The sequence below is a fragment of the Aptenodytes forsteri genome, unplaced genomic scaffold (genome assembly GCF_000699145.1).
Source record: "Aptenodytes forsteri isolate BGI_AS27 unplaced genomic scaffold, ASM69914v1 Scaffold2, whole genome shotgun sequence".
NCBI lineage: Eukaryota > Metazoa > Chordata > Aves > Sphenisciformes > Spheniscidae > Aptenodytes > Aptenodytes forsteri.
In genome coordinates, this window is record NW_008795695.1 from 15,242,972 (window position 1) to 15,262,833 (window position 19,862).

The 19,862-nt window shown below is 35.9% G+C and overlaps 1 protein-coding gene across 2 annotated transcripts in view; it reads left to right on the forward strand.

Moving 5' to 3' along the window:
- The window catches only part of CASK (calcium/calmodulin dependent serine protein kinase), a 138,089-nt gene that overhangs the window by 51,091 nt on the left and 67,136 nt on the right, over positions 1 to 19,862 (forward strand). For both annotated transcript variants that reach the window (XM_009283032.2, XM_009283033.2), the window contains exons 5-8: positions 268 to 443; positions 2,640 to 2,762; positions 4,340 to 4,423; positions 6,228 to 6,327. In XM_009283032.2, coding sequence (XP_009281307.1) covers positions 268 to 443; positions 2,640 to 2,762; positions 4,340 to 4,423; positions 6,228 to 6,327 — 483 coding nt within the window. The remainder of the gene's footprint in view (positions 1 to 267; positions 444 to 2,639; positions 2,763 to 4,339; positions 4,424 to 6,227; positions 6,328 to 19,862) is intronic.

The following is a 19,862-nucleotide window of genomic DNA, read 5'->3' on the forward strand; positions in this document are numbered from 1 at the left end:
TGTTTCACTGAAGAATCTTAGTGCTCTTATCTAAGTCTAAGGATAGAATATTCCTCAATTTATAAAAGTATAAGTCAAGCAAAAGGGACTGATTTGTCTCACCGAATATATTTAAAAAATACTAACTTAAGGAAGAAAGAATTGTGTTAAAAGTTTAACCCATGAACAAAACTTATTAAAACTGTTTTAGTTTAATGCAGTGATATTCTTCATTTCCATGTTTGACACACATCACTTTGACTCAATTTTGTTTTTATTTCCATTTAGGACGTGTAGGAACACCTCATTTTATGGCCCCAGAAGTGGTAAAAAGGGAACCTTATGGGAAGCCTGTAGATGTTTGGGGTTGTGGCGTGATCCTTTTTATCCTGCTAAGCGGTTGTTTGCCTTTTTATGGAACCAAGGAAAGATTATTTGAAGGCATTATTAAAGGAAAATACAAGGTAAATGACAGTATACCTGAGTCCTTTTCCAGTGAGATGAGCTCTGCTGGTAAAAATTCTGGAAGTTGATTTCTGTATTTAGCCTGATTTAAATTTGAAGCTTATAGAAATCTGTCTGTGTTACACAGGAAGAGAGATGATTTTTTCTCTCCAGTCTATCTTGTTCCTGCTGTGTTTTGTATCAATGTTAGGAATTAGAATATGGAAATATTTGCTCAGATGAAATAATAAATGGGTGCAACAACTAGCCCCTAATTGTACATTGAGCTCCATAGGATTACATAAGGTTTAGCTGTGAAGTATAACATACTGTATGTTATCTTAGGTTTATAGATCATTTAAATTTTTAAATCAACTAAAAGAACTTTCATAAAGGCTGGTCATCATATTGCCTTGATTTAAAACAAAATGCATGTTACTGTAAAAGTGGAGTTACGCATTTTTCTTTTTAGTACAGTATGTAGTAAAGTGCAGCTGATGATTCAAAAGGAGCCACTTGCAACTGAAAGCAAATCGGTGTGCATGCAAGATAAGCATGTTTCACAACATAAGCATCCTAGGGCCATTATGGAGGCAAATTTAAAGCTTCGACTTCACTATTTTTGCGGTTTTGTCGAAGATAGGTTTTGCTCGACTTTGCAACCAAGGTCATACATGAGCTGTCTTATTAGCGAATTAAGAGTGGAAACTCCTAAAACTGTCTGATAGTCAGTAATATGGTTTAGGAAGTATTTTATTATATGAACTTAACAGTAGTCTGCTAAAATGTGACAGCAGTGGTACTGCACTTGGTCAGGAGCACATTTTTCATTCTTTAAATTTGTATTCCTAGAAACAGCAGGATCTCTTCATGGCACTAGTTTTGGGATTTCATAGACTGGTAGACATTTCAGTTTCATTTTATGGAAGATTTCTTTGTGGAATCTCTTAAGCAGCTAAAACCTTCTGGAAGAATACAAGTTAACTTTTCTTTGTTTAAAAAAAAAGTCATGGCCAGCACATTGTGTCTTCTCAGTTCCTTTTCTGTTCCTGTTTCCACAATAATATGTCTATTCAGTGAAAACAGTGTAAGGATTTCAAAACAGTCTTGCTGCAAATTTGCAGTTACCTTCATTTCATTAGAGCTGAAAAAGAAATGACAAATCACAACTATAAATGTGCATTTCATAGCCAGATAATGTTCCTGAGTGCTCCAATTTAAAGCGATCATTTTTCGTAAAGACTGGTCTTAAATAAAATGGACCTCTTTAAATTAACAGATTATAACATTGAAAAGAGTCTTGTTATAATTTTGAATTTTCATTTAGTACTTTGTAAAATCAGCAGTGTACCATCTAAATACAACTTAAGTTCTTCATAAATTAAAGAAATACTAGAAATAGCTTAAGGATAGAATCCTTTATCACAGAAAGAATTTTCTTACTTTAGTATGGTTTTATCGGGTGTCCATCATCTTGACTAGTTGGACACAAACCTGCATATGCAGAAGACGAAAATATATTCTAAATCATCCTTCACATTGTTGTCTCCTAAAGATACAGTTCTGCTCTAAAAAGTGTCGCAATTGCTTGTATTGTTGATCAGATGTCAGTATGCTTTCCTACCTGAGTGGCTGAAGAAGCTTAACTGTTGTAAAGTTGAAAGGAATTTATTGGGAAGAGCCATTGTCCATGCTACGTGTGGGACAGGACCAGAGTAGTTCACAACAGGCATTAGCTGACTCCCTTCTTACTCAGCATCACTGACATGAAATTGTGGGTTGATACAGATAGACTGTCATGCCATTCCTTATATTGATTTCAGGAGTAGATTTAATTTCTACATTTATCATATGCATAGATAACTGTCAGACAAAGACTAAATTTTTTCTTCTTCTAGTGAAGGGTCACTTTTATCTGAACAAAATGTAGCATAGGTAAAGAATTATACTGTGATTATAACATAATACCAAGGATATGTCAGCTTTTATGTGATACAGTGCTCACTGTTTTCCATCTTTTATGCCATTTCAGTAGCAACTAATGTACAATTTTGTAAGTTATTAAAAAACTTAGAAACTTCCTTTAACATTTATTATGATAAAATGTTTACAAGTACCAACCACTGTTAAATCTCTGCAATTACTTTACGTAAAGAGTAGGTTCTTTTCTCTATTCTTATTACTAATGTAATTTCTTTTTTCTTGCTTGTAATCAGATGAATCCCAGGCAATGGAGCCATATTTCTGAAAGTGCCAAAGATCTGGTACGCCGCATGCTTATGCTGGATCCAGCAGAAAGGATAACAGTATATGAAGCACTGAATCATCCCTGGTTAAAGGTAGTAAAAGCAGCTGTTTACATACCAGTTTCCTCTTCACGGGAGAAAAAGATTTATTTCTTTGTTTCTTTTTGAACTTTTCAAAGTAGACGTGACATTGTACAAAATGTGTGATAATATGTTTTAAATGCTTTGTAAGATTAGAGCCTTACGTTTCGATAATTGCCAGGCTTGAACTCTTGAAGAGCAAACTCACTCACTCACTTCGGCAGCATCAGAGTATAGGGAGTAGGGCTGTGTAGAATAAAGCTTGAAGAAGGTATTCGTGTGTCTTTCTGTGGCTCTCAAACTCCAGAAGAGTAATTTCTGATCTCTTTTTTGCTCAGTCATATCTAGACCTCTTTCCTATTATGCATGTAGCCATGCAGTTTATTGCAGTACGTTATGCTACTTAACTGTGCTGCTTTCTTACATTAGATTCCTGAAATACCCCACCAGAGTGAAGGAAGCATGTAGTGGTATGTTGCTCAAAGGTCACTGTAACTACAGAATATTATATGGCATATGGTAATCAAATTATTTTTCAGTGGTGGCAGAATTTACAACACAGTTTGAGCCAGTGGGAGAGTAGTTGCTGGACACTGAAGCTTGACAACAGGAGCAGGAGAACATACACCTAGCTTCTCAGTAGTCCCATTAATAGACTGTGCTAAACATTGGAGTTGGAGAATGATGGGTGTGTTGCAGATTTAAAAGGTGGCAAGCACTGGTTCAGAGCATTGTATTTTCTTTAGCAGAAACTGATGAATTAACTATTTTTCTTTGTTATCCTCTATTTCTTTTCTATTTTTGCCTACAATAAACTGCCTTCCCTGCTGACTCAGAATTTTCTTCTAAACAATTATAGACAGCAGCTGAATACAGCACGAGACAGAGACATCTTTAGTGCTGTAGAGAGACTGAGTTACTTCTGCCAGTGATTTCACTCTGATTCAGGAGATGCATGTGATAAACATTTACATTAATGAATAAGTGTATGTAGCTTCTGGGATGATGTGGGGCTGGGGACGAAAGTAGTCAGCTGCTGCAAGTTCTGTCCCCACTGTTCATTGGCAAATTTTTCGTCTGCATATACAATGGAGAATTCTTCCTGTAAGCTAGCACCTGGTGTCACCAGCCATCGAGCTGGCACTTCCTGCTCTGTTGGACAGGTACCCCATCTCCCAAGCTTACCTGAAGTATCAAGCAGCCCTTAAAAGAGTGCTTGAACATGTTGCTTCACTGGGATTTGTGAATCCCAAGCAGCAGAACTACTTTGTGCTTGCCAGCTTCAAAGTTCAATGCTGGCCACAGACTGACTAACAACACAATAGTAAAACAAAAGGCTAGAGTCTTACTACAAAGTGGAAAACAAAATTACAAAAAGAAAATATCCCTGGCCCAAGTTAAGAATTGTTTCAAAATATTTTAATCCCTCTCAGTTTCTTGAAGTTTTCCTTAAGTTGCAACAAATCCTCATTCTCCTTAGGATACTTACTAGCTGGTACATTTCTTGTCTAGTTTCTTAATGTGGAGAGAATATTAAGAACTTGTATGTAATGTTTCTTTTGTTTTGTTTTTTGTGGTTTTTTTTTAAGGAGAGAGATCGTTATGCATACAAGATCCATCTTCCAGAAACAGTAGAACAATTGAGAAAATTCAATGCAAGACGAAAACTAAAGGTAAAATGAATGTAGTGTTAAAACAATATAATTACGTAACTTGAATTTTGTGTGATACTTTATTCACTTTAAAAGTACTAAGAGAAATCTATGCTCTGAAGTTGGCAATAAAATAAAATGTTGAAACAAGCCTTCACAGTTATTAATTGCAATGATCTCTTGTTAAGGGTGTTCGTCCTTTCTTTCTTAGCGCATAGTTTTCAAACTAAACTTCAGCGCAAATTGTCTGGTATCAACTGAGGTGTGTATGAGGTCTTCATCTTAAATTAATTCAGTAATTCTGTGTAGTATGAATCACTGGAGAGAATAGCACAATGGCTTCTGTTATTATTGTGTTATGTTTATAATAAAAGGAACATAATAATGTTTTAATGTCTTTTTTCAAGAAGAGCAAAAATGTATTCTTCAGTTTATCCCCTTTATGTTTAACTATACACAAGAATATTTCTCAGCCGTATTGAAAAGAATGTTAACATTTTAGCCCAAAACAACATCGTTTCCCTTCAGTTCCTATCTTGGAAAGTTTAACAGAAGCATTTTTAAATTCAATGAAAGATTGAGAAAATTTTAACAGAAACATGCACCATTACAATTCATGAGGTTTTTTTATAATTTGTAATAAAACACCGAATCAGATATACACACTGAGTTGCTGCTTTGCAAAAGTTTAATGTAGCTGCAAAAACAACTGATGATTAGGATGCAATAGTTGTCGTAGTTCAGCATAAACAGCACGTTCTCTTAGGTGGTGAAAGATTGAGAAAATTTTAACAGAAACATGCACCATTACAATTCATGAGGTTTTTTTATAATTTGTAATAAAACACCGAATCAGATATACACACTGAGTTGCTGCTTTGCAAAAGTTTAATGTAGCTGCAAAAACAACTGATGATTAGGATGCAATAGTTGTCGTAGTTCAGCATAAACAGCACGTTCTCTTAGGTGGTTTGTATGTCCAGGTAATGCTTTCATTAAAATGTTAGCTAGTACATTTTAAAATATGACCTGTTTTCCTGCTCTAGACGCAGTTTCAGGTCTTTCCCAGATTTCTTCCTGGGAAGGCCACTATATTTAGTCTTCTGAGAGCTTTTGTACCTGTGCTATTTGTTTTCTACCGTTTTATCCAAAGCACTGCTCTGCAGAATGTTTCCTGAAATTATTTGTTGTCCATTTTGCCTACTGCCACAACTGTAAGACATTAAAACCTGAGTGGTTAAACTGTAATTTACTTGAACAAGTAAATATATGTCAGAGCAGATGACTGTTTTTCTGGCTTTGTAACTTCCCATGTAACACTCATTCTGGGAGTCTGAGATTATTACATTTTCATATACCTATATTATGGATGTCAAATATCCTAGTGCTGTCAGTGTCAGATTCTGACAATTTCTCAAATAACAACATATTCTGTTGCTTTAAAGAGTGAATTTTTATACTTGCTAAGCCACCCAGTCTAGGTAAGAGGGAAAGAGAAATAAATTAGTTATTTTGTTTACATTGTACTATGGGAATTTATGCCTCACACTTATTATTTTTAAATGCTTTCCCGTAAAGAATTGTTCTCATGAATCCCCTCACTGTTTATTACTTACTGTTTATTAGAGTAGAGTATGACCAGCTCTTCTGTTAGATATGGTCACTGGTAACAGTGAAGCAGAGCTGAAGACTATAAAATTTATTTACTCTTCAGTGAGAAGGTCAACAGAAGACAGACCTCAGGAGACTGAGTGATCCAAGGTGTCTGGAAATGTTTCATTATCCTTCTTTGTGTAATTTAGACTTTGTGGGTATTTTTATTCAGGGGGCAGTACTAGCAGCTGTGTCAAGCCACAAATTCAACTCCTTCTATGGTGACCCCCCTGAAGAGCTGCCAGACTTCTCTGAAGACCCCACCTCCTCAGGTATTTTAACAGAAAGTATATTTACTGCAGTCAACTTGTCTTAATGCTATACTCACTAGAGTACCAAGTATTTACTAATTTCTCATGATTTCATAAAGTTACATATTAAGTTAACGTTTAAATGTGAAAGCATAAATAATTTTCAGTCATAATGGTGTTAGTGACTGGAGAAAATGAAGAGAAAATCTCTGCACAGTTGTAAGTTTCTACAGAAATTCTGTCTGATTTTTCTATTTGTTGTATGTACATTCAGTCACAAATAATGCTATAACCTCGTATTTCTCTTTATATTACTTGAGTGTAAAAGCTTATAGGAATTTTGTCTTGAATTCTTAGGCAGGAGCAAGGTTCTCATACCTTACTAATAGTTATTTACAAAAAGAAAACATTGTGTACCAGAGTTTCTTGACCTCCTGTTTTAGAGAACAGTATGATTAAGATGTCTCCTCTTTAAAGCACACTGGACAGTATTTCTGATACTATAACCCAGACTCCCAAATCTTCAGAGAGAGACAATACATGTACTTCAAGGACCTCCCAACATACTTCAAAGGGGAAGATAATACCTTTGCTGTGCTGTGAGCATGTAGCTAGGCCTTGGGCAGGACAGTGATCTTACTCCAAGCAGTCGTTTTGTCCTCGACCCATATTCAGGAATTTAAATAACCTGGCAGTCCCTATACTAACACAGCCCTGTCGTAGTTATGTATCTTAATTTTGATATAACATTACTCACAACACTTGCAGTGCAAAAGTCTGGGTTGTTCTATGTGACCTAAAATTAGGATTTAGGATCAAGTTAAATGAACTTCTAAGAAAAATCTAAGGCCAATAGGACTCTCTCTTTTATTTTTCTAAACAACTAAATAGTACTGGCAGAATATTTTAGCTATACACTGACTTTACTAGAAGACATTTCAGGAACTTAATTACATGCGCTGAACTGCTGTGTGATAATTCTCTTTCCCAATATTTTTATAGGTGAGAAAATTACTTATTGACCGCATATGTTGTGTTCCTTTTCTGCTCTTTCATATGAGCAAGTAATTTTTATAAATTATTTCAATGTCATTAATAGAGGAATTGGGGGCATTTTTTTGTTGTTGAAATTCTTAAATTTCACTTCTTGGAATTCAAGTTTGAGTATTTAAATTAAAAGATTGCTTTGTCCTTAGAGATGCACACCGGTCATAACTTCCATAGAAGTGAATGGGAATCTCAGATCATTTATTGCAAATGGGTAATCACAGCCTCATGGCTTACCTTAAGGCAGCCAGCTTTTGAATACTTGATGTACTTGTAAGTAAGGATCTTTATATTCTTCTAAAGAAAGAATAAGTTGGTTTTACTTCACCCAGAATTACTTGCAGTGCTTTAATTTTTGTTTCCAGCTACTTCCCCCATTTCCATAAAACGAATAGGCCACCAACAAGATCAGCAGTGGCAACTTTCCTAATCTAAAAACTGCAGTTCCTCTATCCAGTTTCAGTCTCACATCAACAGGGCATGTGTCTTCCTCACAGGATGATGTAATTGCAGATATCAGTATACAGCAAAGGTACAAGTTCTATTTTTTCTGCTCACAGAATACATGAATCCAGTACACATGTAAATTCTGCAGAGTATCTGTGCTGGATCCACTGTTATCTTGTGTTCATCTCTGAAATAACTGAAACAATAGCTTGGATTTCTTAGGAAAGCATAGTTATAAAATAACATTGTTGATCTCACTGATGGGAGGTCGCAGCGATCAGGAAACCATACTAAGTGGGTAGTTCTCGTGATGTTTCCCTGACCGACTACATTAGCTGACAAAATATTTAATATCTCAGGATAAACACTGAGACTTGCAAGAAAAGATACTGCAACTCTCAGCTTCTGAAATTGCTAGATATGGAAATCTATTTTGTTTCCTCTTCAGAAGTACACTAATAAAGTTTTCAAATATTTGTAGCTTGTAAAGATAGGCTCTCGTGATGATTCTAAACTGAACTAGTTCGTAGAAATTAGACAAAAAACTCTTGAATTGCAGTAGAAACTTGACTGTCTTAAGGTTATTTAAGTTTCCTTCCTAACATCTCATAATGTTATGATCATAAACTCTAATGAAGAGTGTTTAATAATTTAAATGTTGCTGCCTATTTAATCTTCCCATAAAATTTCATGAAGCTTACCATTAAAATTAAATGATTTGTCAGAAACAGGCAAATGTGGAACTCCTACTGAGATAAAGATGCAGAAATGTAAATGCTTATTAGGTTATGCAAATTGTATATCCTGTCCTCCTCCAGGTCTTTCTAAACACAGAAACAGAAAATTTCAGTTCTGGGTTTTTTCCAGATTAATCTAGAGGTGTTCTTCCTTAGAATTCAGTGAACCTGGGATTGCTGGACCCCTTTTGAGCATCTTCCTATACCACCAGAGTAATAGCCTGGGATATGAAGGCACTATAGGTAGCAAGTCAGATGACTTTCTTAGATGCAGAATCACACAGGATATTTTTGTCAGAGAGCTTTCCAATGAGGGTCAGCAAATTGCATAACTAAATTAGATGGCAATGAGCACAGATAAATTTCATTTAAAGTCAACCAGATATTCTTTTGTACACGTCTTCCTTTCATTCATACAGAGTGTGTTAATAATTCTTAGTTTCCACAGCTTGTTCTGAGTGATCTATTTCCTCTTTCGTCAGCAACTGTCCTCTGAGGGACTTAATTTAATCCTGCTATCATTCTGTTGGTAATGGCAAAAGTCAGTCTTGCTGAATTTTGAGAGAGTATGATAAAAGCTTTTAAAATGTTTTGAAAAATTAGGTAAATATTTATTAAACTAAAATATTACTTTACTGCTGATAGGCTGTGTTCAGTAACTTCTTTAGTAAAGACACAAAACAGCTGAAATGACAAGCGTCTTGCAAATGTTTTTTGCCAGAATGTAAAACATTTGACTTTCAGGTTGCATGTCTTCAAGACATGGTAAAATATCAATTTCCCAAGGCAGTGAATGTTTTGGATGTTTTTAATATGCTGAAACAAATATAAACCAGAAGTTAGCAATCAGCAGCCCTACCGGCTAAATCTGGCACATGAGAAAAATTGGCCCAGTAGAGAGTATTTGAAGTGGACCATGAAATTAATTAGGTGCTAGAGAAATTCACAATCAGTTTGCCTTCTGCTGCACTTCCCCATCCTACTCCCTCCCCTCTCCCCTGCCCTCCCTGGCTCTCCTATGACCTGATTGCACACGAGATCAAGACAGAGGATTTCCTCTGCTTGTGTCATATGCTGACCATTTGTCCCCTAACGGAGAGTACGGAGGTATAATTTTCAAGTGCTGATAACAATGCCTCCAGCTGAAGAATGAACATCGCCAGTGTAAAGCTTTTCATTTTTCCTCCTTTTGCTTCTTCAGCCCCCCATTCTGCGGCAGCACAAGGAAGGGCTGTGGAACTGTTTGACATTCTGACTTGGGAAGCTGAATTCAGGAACACCATTTAGATTACTTTGGAGTTTTAAATAGATTCAGGATGTTTAGGTTTTTAGGCCGACAGTTAGAAAAGCCAATAAATTGAAGAGGTTTTTTATAACTTTGTACTTCCAAAAACCTTTTTGTAGCCACATTTTCAGAACTACTGAGTCAGTGTTAGGGTTAAGCCAGTGGATAGTCCATAGGCTTTGGAAAACTGCATAACTGATTTTTAGATTAAAGCAAACCTTACCTTTTGGTTAAAGGACTTTACTCTACAATGCCTGCTTGAATTGCTTGGTTTATAGCGCTCATATTCTGAAACGTGACTAACAAGTTTCAGAGTAGCTTTCTGCTGCAAACAGTTCTAAATTCCTGTAAGGCATTTTTATAATGCTGTGTTTCGGTTTAACCACAGAGAAAGTGCAGCAGCATATTTTATAACAGAGTGACTGACCAAATGTACTTATTTAGCCTAGGCTAACAAATAGCGCTGTTGCAGTACTTCCTGAACACTTGTGTGCTTTCTGAGCTCTGTGGTAACAGTGTAAGGTGATGAACGTAGAAGCAATGCTTTTGCATTGCACAGAAAGCAGGCACGTTAAGTCTACATCAGTGTTTCTAGCTTGTTTTCTCAAACTGCAAGGCACAAATTTCATATGGCATTTTTATAAATGGATTTTGATATTTTGTCTCAGGATTGCTGTATGTAAATTGAAATTTTCATTCTTTTTTATCTTGTTAGAATCTATATTGTCATATCAAATAAGAAAATTTTAACAGTATGAGATCTTGAATTTCAAATTTGAAAGTAATAATAATGGGAAAAAAGCTAAATCTGATAGTCTTTCAGAGTGGGATCAAACAGCAAATGTATGGCCAAGTTGCAAGATCCCTGTTCCCAGCATACATGGGACTAGATAAACTCACAAGTTCGTGAGTGGTTAGTAGTTTCATGGGATTTAGATTCCATGAAATATGGGCAATATAAGCCCCTATCTTAAAAATGATCCATCTCATCGACATGAGGAAGAAAAAAAATTACTGTTATTATGCAAAAATTACCACTGATTTTGTAAATATTTGCAAAGGGTCTTTTTAAGTATGAGTGCTTGCGGAAAAAAAAATTACATTCACCTTATAATTTACTGTTATTAATTCCTTATCTAGTATTACAGGTATAACTGACTATCAGTTTTGAGATCATGAGTTTGAGTGTTTCCAATGCTCCGTTATTATCTTCATGATTTTTCAGCTATTTAATCTTTTTTCCGGTATGTTTAAATAAAAAAACTTTTAAGTATATACAGTCACTGTTAATTAAAATCAATAATAAAGTGGTTATATTTCAATGGGTCTCATAATGGTTCTCACTGAAACTTTTGTAAAAAAAATTGATTTCAATATAATATTGCTAAATTCTAGTTAGTAAATATAAGTATATTAATTAATATGATGTTACGCTTCATCTGCAGTATATTGAAATAGTTTTTCAGTTCACCTCTTATGATATTCTTACTTGAAATAATTTTTTGTCCATGAGTTTTTTAAAATACTTTAACCAATGTTGGAAAAAGTCTGGTATTATAAAAAATTGATTTCAATATAATATTGCTAAATTCTAGTTAGTAAATATAAGTATATTAATTAATATGATGTTACGCTTCATCTGCAGTATATTGAAATAGTTTTTCAGTTCACCTCTTATGATATTCTTACTTGAAATAATTTTTTGTCCATGAGTTTTTTAAAATACTTTAACCAATGTTGGAAAAAGTCTGGTATTATAGATACCTAACACTGCGTACATGTGCTACCTTCCCAATGCCAAGTGTTTGTTTGCTTCCCTTCCCAGTCTGCAAATCCCATTTGCTTCACACATAGAAACCATATTAAAAAAAAGCAGGGGTTCTTGTCAGTTTGTTCATACTATTTTGTGGCTAAACTAGTGTACTAGGTTGCAGCTTTATAAATCGCTTGTTCTGAAATCTTCATACTGTTTGTTGTTTGTCCAAATGCTGCCTTCCTACTAGGACTTCTAGCAGCAGAAAGTAGGTATCCCTTTGTTTTCCTTTAAGGCATATCATTCAGCTATGGTGTATGTCTTTGCATGTTTAAAAATCAGCTTTCTTCTCTTCTCTTTGCTATTTTCTGTTTTAATACTGCCTGTTCAAGAAAAATAGCTTGTAAGTTTTTGACTAAATCTGTCTATAACTTTGAAAGTATAATTGTCCAGAAGTAACATGTTTTCCAGGGAATTCTGAAGATTCTCCTTTAGAGGCAGTATTAAAATTACCTGGCTTTTTGCTTTCAATATTTGCAACACAACTTAAATAAAATTTAATTTTCATTAAATTAATAAAGGATAAAACAGTTTGGTTTTGCGTTTTAGTTCCAAAATTAATGTTTTCATGGACTAATGGGCTTTTTTCTCCTAACACTAAACACATACTGTAGTATTAGTCATACATTATTTTCTTGCTATACCCTTGCATGAATCTTCTTGATTATTCTGTGTTGATGTGATACATGATATATGCATATGCATTGTGTATATGCATACACCTGATTTAAATAATTATCCAATATGTGTCTCCTTAATGAAGGAATATTATTGACACGTAGGGAGGAGGTTCTGCTGCAAGTTAGCTGCACGCTTTGTGAGAGACTGAAAGTGCAAGCACTTCTAAAACCTGCAGACTATACTGACAGAGGAGAAGGTGTGACATTCTAGACCCTTGGATACAAACCGCAACCATTTCAAAACCAACAAATTCAGCATCTCAAATACAGGCTATAAAAAGTGGGGTTTTCCCTGCAGCATTTTAAGATTTGTAGGCTAACAGTGCTTCTTCCATCCTAGGTCAGGGCAGCATACATCCATGTCTCCATTTCTGATCAAAGTCATGGATTTTGTTGTTGTTTGGTTCATTCTTTTGTTGTTATAGGTTGTGGGGGATGTTGTTCCTTGTCCTCCTACTTCCCCATCTCAGAATGCCTGCCCAGTAATGTGAGACTGAGAACTCAGTGGGTTTTTATATAAAAGTTTTGCAACAGTATTATTTTTGTACTGTTGTAGGGGAAAAAAAGAAACCTCGTACAGAGCCTCTGGCACTGATTTTTGTTTTTTGTTCGTACATAGAGACTTTCTTCAGTAAACTTACTGACTGATAGGATGTGCTGCCCTCATACTGGTCAGAAGAGGGTTTCCATGTGTTTTTGCAATGAGGAAGAAAGCGTCTAAGGAAGTAGTAGTGAAGGGTATTCATATGTTAAAATAGTTACTTGTTTAGTTGCATGTGAGTGTGCTACTTGTCAGGTGCGGGTCTGGTCTGAAAAACCGTACCTTCTCACTACATATTTCTTTACCACCACACTAGACTGCCTTCTGTCATATTTGTAGCTAGTTTTATAGTGAGAGATAACTGGGAAAAGGAATTGGCAAACTTTGTGTAAAGGTCCCAAGTATGGAGGCAGGAGAAAGCTGGAGACATGCATATGCACAGTGCCCCTGTGCATGCAGAATAAACCGAAGACTATCTTCAAAATCCAACATCAGTTCTGCTCCCCCCCTCCCCGCCCTCACCCCCTCCTTTTTTGTATTCAAGATATAGTACTCTCCTCTGTGTTCATGCTTCTGTTTGGGAAAACTTTATCTCGTTTTCTTTTTTTTTCTTTCTTTTTTCCTTTCTTTTTTCTTTGTTTGGTCTTTTCCTTTTTCTCCCTGTTTTTCTCTCCTGCACCTGTTTCCTTTGGTTTTCTTCTCTTTTACATGCTTTTCTTTCCCTTGTATTCCATAGGTGTTCTTACCTTCTTTAATTTAGTTGTAAATCCCAATACCCTTCCATCACACCAACTGCCTTCTTTCTGCAGTTTCACTGTAGTCTCCATAAACCTCCATCTCTCTAGTTGTCTCCCTAGACTCCTCCTGATTGTTTTTTTAACGTATATATATAAATATTATATTGTGTGTATATTATTACTGTCTTAATTGCTTCCCAGTAGCATTCACAGAACTGCGTGCATGTAGGAGCTTATTTGTAAATTTAGAGAGTGTCTAAACTTGGCTGTTTGGTTTCTGTCAAGAAGGCAGAAGTAATTAAACACTATATAGCTCAAATTTGAGGAGGATAGAGTCCTTACTTGCCTTTCGTTTTAATTACACTGTTGAGTATATATGTGAAACGTATCTCCCACCTTATTTCAAACTATTATAGGCATATATATACACACATGCTTTGGCTGTCATCTGTCCTTACAGAGATAATTGCTCTGGAATATAGTGAACAGCAAAGAGCAACAAATCACTGTGTGAGGTTAGAGGCATCTCAACTCCAGTGATTCTTGCAGATGTCTTTTAAAGTGATGAAGAGCATCTGGTCCTTAGTTGGCTTTCTCTTAATCTAAGAAGTTACATCAGCACAAGTAGTAAAAAGGCCCTGTCTCTGTAAAAGATTCTTTTCTCGCCTTTAATGGAAACAGCGTATGTTTGTTTATTTTCTTCACAGGACCAACAGGAAATAGAGGTGATCTTTCTTACATGTTTTTAACTCCTGTCCACTGCTACTAAGGCAAACCTGGCCTTGTATATAATGTGGGCATAGTATTTTATAATTTTGCTGGTATTGAGCCTAGACTTTCGTGTTTGGCTAATGTGAACAGTTTTAAACGTGTATGTGATTGTGATTTGAAAACCTCAGCTGACAGGCACCCCTTCATTTCCACAGCATTTTGATATAGTACTTAATTACCTAATGTGTTAAACATTTATGCCTTGTGTTTTTAGGGTATCGTAATCAGATGCCAGCAAAACAAAACTACTGGAGGCACTGATTTATACAGTTGTCACTAAATAGGTCATTTAAAGGTATAAGTGTCGCTGGAGTCTTAAAGCAGAAGCAAAGAATCTTTATTTGTCATATGTGAAAAATAAACATAAAATCCATGAAACTTGAATCTCACAGTAGAGTTGGTAAAAATTATCTCATTGTCACTTCACCAGATGTGCTCTATCAGAATCTCACGATATTTATATTTTTTTCTGAAAATAACTGCACTTTATAATAATGTCCATGCTTGGTTTTTATGAGATTGTATCCAGTGACTTCATTTAGTGATTCTAATATTTGATCCGTCTAAAATCTAACAATTTCTGATGGTTTATCTTCTTCCTTGCTGTATGTGCTAGCTGCAGACCTCTTCATAAACCAAGTGAAATGTAAATCCTACCTTCTGAAATGCCTGTGCTTTGAGAGCCGGGACTGTTTTTTAATTTCATTTCCAGCGGCTGCACTCGAGAAGGCAGACAAGAGATGAAGTTGGGAGAAATCAGCTTGTGTTGATTGTAGATTGACTGGCATAAGGATTGAATTGTGATATATAGAGAAATTACAAATAGCAGCTAAGCCTTGGTTAGTCATTTAAAAACCACTGTAAAATCTTCAAGGCATAGTTTCTTACCTATTTATACAACAGATCCAGATTAAGGTAGTTTATAAGAATGAACAGGATTAAAATGCGTGGTTGGTGTCAGGAACTTAATTTTATATGGTTCTACAAATCTAAGGGGTTTAGATTTTGTCAGTGTCTCTTCAATAGAAATATGCTATTGTTATAATGGTTGTTATAAAGTCTTCTGCAGAGTTGTTTCCTGGCATACTAATTGCAGGAGACTTGCAAAAAGGTCATGGTTTTATAGTTTCGTATTTAAACAAGGTCAGGCTTCCTTTAACAAGTTTTCATTGCTCAGAAGAGGGTTTATGACTGACCAAGATTTAAATGGGCATTAACAAAGAATTCTTTTACTCTCTCTCAGAATGTGTTTGTAGTCAGAATTGTAGTCTTTGTGTTTTGCAGCAGGATCTAAGTCTTCTTACCTGAACACTCTTTTAGTCATACACTGTCGCAGATCACTGCTGCATGAAAGGGAGTTAGTAATTCTCTGTACTGCCTGCTGCATAAGAGAAGAAGTCAGTTGTACCTGCCTTGTTTGCAGAGCCTCGGAAAAGCAAACTTTTGGGGTGTTTTGTGGTGGAGACATATTACTGTTGGAGAATATGTAGACAATTCTTGGAACAGTATTTTAAAGATTTCTTTTATTTTCTTTTATTCTCTTCTGGGGAGAAGTAAGGAGCTCCTACCTACTTCTAAAGTTCAGTTTCTCTAGCCAAACCACCTGTTCCAGATTAGAATAGCTAGGTGCCAGGATGTAATAACAGCACTGTATTTTACCAAAGCTTTGTCTACTTGCAACTTGATGAACCAGTGTCCATACCAACTTCAGGTGGTATTAAGGGCACTGTATGAGAACGACAAAGACTCTAGAGATAGAATTCAGCTGTAAGAGGGAACTATTTCTGAATGGCCACCTCCATAAATGAGGTAACAGAACCTGCGGGAAATAGCTATGATAACTTTGACTACACACTGGGTGAAGAAATAAACCCAAGTTATTGCCTTATAAAGCAAATATGTCTAACTGACAAATAATAGATCTGCCTCAGTAGGCAGAAAGCTACTCAGTTCATCACCATCTTCTTAGAAGCAATTTGGTAATATCCTTAAGAAATCATTCCACTAACTATAAAAACATTTCATGTACTAGTACTGACTGCAGAAGACGGTCATAAGCATTCTGACTTTTTTATATAGTGAGAGCCCATAGTTTTCAACTTTTCAGAGCTGTCAGCCCCAAGGGAACTCTGAATAGTTGCAGCTATCCTTTCTTAGGTAGTCTTATGGGAATACAAGAAAGACAAGGTTATGTGCATGGCCCAGAATGTCACTGCTTATTTGCACACTGAGAATATATGTGCAATTACAGTAGGATCCACAGTTACCAGAGTCTTCTCACACAACCATGTTTGGTGTGGATTTTGTCTCTGTTACTGTGGAGAAGAGTCTTCTACTTGTATCACTGGAATTACAACCTTTCCTGTGCAATCGTATGTGTATATCTTTTATAGTTACTTAAGGTGCAGGGTGAGATTCATCTCACCTAAGTGGTTGGGACTACTTGAAAGTTCTGTGGCAATAAGCAGCATTTTTTAACAAAGTTTACTTTAGGGAATCTTAAAAAGCAAACAAACAAAGCCAGTCAAGTTAGTCAACTTCCTTTTTTTCCCCTGGCTTCCTAATATTTATGCATCATTATAATTTTTATATTTATAGATTCTGTCTGTAACTGCTACAGACCATGAGAAATCTGAGCTTTTTTATGACTGTATAATAACTCACTTAAGTCTTTCCTTTATCATCTATTCTGAGGCTAAAATGGGTGCATTTGCAATGATGAAAAGAGATTAAATCCTATTTCTAGAGGACACAAGCTTTAATTATAAATATTGGGTGCTTTTACACTTTCCCCAAAGGTTAGAAATTTAGCTTAAATATGATAGAATATGAATCTTTTTAGGGACAGGTGTGCTGTAAAGATTGGTTAATTTTATTTTATGTACTATCTCTTATCTGAATTTAAAACTCTTCTGAAAGGTACTCTTAGGCTTTTAACCAGATGTCTGTAACAGAGAGAGTTTAGGTGTTCACAAAAATGCCTGTAGAATTGTTCTATCACTTTTTTATGCAATAACATGCTGTCAGTATATTGCTACTATGCCATTTTCTCATGCAGGTGCCTGTTATTTGTAAATGCATGAAAGACAGCAGTAGATACAGCATAAGATTGTAGGTAAAAAAAACCCACAGAAGGTAGAACTCTGATTTTGAGGGATTAGCAAAGGCACTGTCAGAACTTCTCATCAAATTTGTTAAGGACGTTCTTGGAAGCTTTCTTTTACAGCCATCTATTCGATGTGACCAATGGACAGGAGAAAAAAGACCTAATGAACAAAGCTTAATGTTTTGGAATTCCCAGATATTCAAAAGGTTGTTGAGACACAAATGTTAAAAAAGTAGTAACTTCTATTTCTATTTGAAAGACCTCAAAGTATTCCACAAAATAAAATTCCCAAAGTAAATAATATTGTCAAATAAATACTGTGGTGGTCCAGAGCATGCAGTGTTTCACAATAATACAGCACTGCAGCCAACTTTGAACATACTTTTCATTGGTTCTGGTTTTAGCTCAAGTTTTAGGCATTATGAGCAACATTGAGCAGTATTAGAGACTCTTAAGATATCCAAGCCTCTGAAGTGAATCTCCTCTTGAGTTTTCCTTAAAGTAAACACTCCAAATACACAGAAAGGGCTTTGAACCTAGAAAGCAAAGTTTTGCTAGAAAAGAAAATAATTAATTTAAACTCTGAGCATGACAAGAAAAGAAATAAGAGAGTTGTAACAAATTTCCTTCTGCCACCTGCATCCTGGAAAGTCAACTTCGGGCTTGAAGATCTCCGAGTTCATCAACCTTTAATTGATGCACTGAAAACGTTAAAAGAAACTCAGCACAGTCCCTTTTGGGTCCCTAGGTAATGTTTTTCTTCCTTGCATTTAAGGCTTAGCTGGGATCTCTCCATGCTCTTACCAGCAGATTCCCAGTCCCTGTATTTTCTCAGGTTTCCTGCTGTGACTCCCAGTGAGGAAGCTGTGACGCAGGCAGAGCAATATGGACAGTTCCTTTCAGCTAAGCATGCTTATTCGTTATCAAGGGCATGGCAGTTTTTTCTCTTCTTCAGTGCACCTGACCCCATGCACAGCATTAGTTTTATTTGCTGACCAGCCACCACTTTTTTAAAGGAACATAACTTAAATTAATACATCAGTTGGAAGTAAGTAGTCAGACACATTTAATGGAAGGGGACTAAGAAGTCTTATTGCTCCTGAGCCATGAGTTGTGAGTGAGGGGAATACTGTCATTCTTAACCTTGGTGTACAAGGAGCTGTGAGGAGAATCCTAGGTTGAGACTTGTACTAAATGCGATGCAAGAGTTTCTAGACTTGTAACTTACTCGTCCTTCTAAGCCATGAGGTCACAAGTCTTGTATAATAGTTTTTGTGTATTTTGTTTTGTTTATTCCTGGTTTTCAAGGTTTTCAGAGAAATAAGTGAATTTAACTTGTTTCCTTGTGTTGTTAGGAGGGGCTTGGGTTTTTTGTTTTTATTACATTCTGAAAATGCAATAGATTACAAAAGGGCTTGAGTTAAAGAAGGCTGGTAAGAATTGTTCATACAGCGGAGGATGGAATTTCAAGAAATACAGCAATTTTTTAGATATTATCTATCTTGACAAAAGGACACTGGCAAATGAATAAGTAAACAGAATAAACATATTCAGGAGAAATTAGTGAATTACAGAATGTGTAGAATACTGTATCCAGAATTAAGAATTTATTTATGAAAAAGCGTTCAGCAGTTCACTGTCAGACACCAGCATTTTTGCAGACTAACACTGGATATGCCACCATCTTTCCAGATGCTTATACCACTGTGGAAAAACTGAAGACATGGGCTGTGATAAGCCAAAGTTAGCATTCCTAGTAATGCACACAAGTGGCAGCCACCACTGATATCTGATTTTTAAAACAAGTTGTTCCACAGGGAACCAATATGGACTGGTTTACTATGGATTTGTGTTGTGTTTCTGTATCCTCCCCTTCTGTGAGTTCAACTCTCCTCATGGACTTCCACCTTCCGTAATGCCTCCTGTTTCTCCTTTTTGTCCCCATATGCCTCACTTTTCACCCTTACACTATATAAAAATCATCCCCATGTTCCTGTGACCCAAAACAATCCACTGGTCAAAAGGCAGCAAGTGCTATAACTGGGTCTGAGATAACCAGGCAAGCAGAACAAACAGAACAAAAACCGGAGCTCATGTTACAGCTTTTTTTTCTCCTCCAGCGGACACAGCAGTCAGGTCTTTCGCTCTCTTCCCTCCTCTATCCAGATGCTGATTTTAAAAGAATTTGTGAAAGCGTTGCTTCTTTCAAATTTTTACTGATTTGGAATATGTATTTGAAATTGGTCAGCAGTTCAAAAAGTGAAAAAAGAGAAAGTTGGGGTGAGAATGGTGAGGACAGGCAGTTGGGCAGATAATCCAAGTAACTTCGTAAGACATCGTTGGAAACCAGGCTAAAATAGAACAAAGCTAAGCTTAATAAAAACAGGTTTTA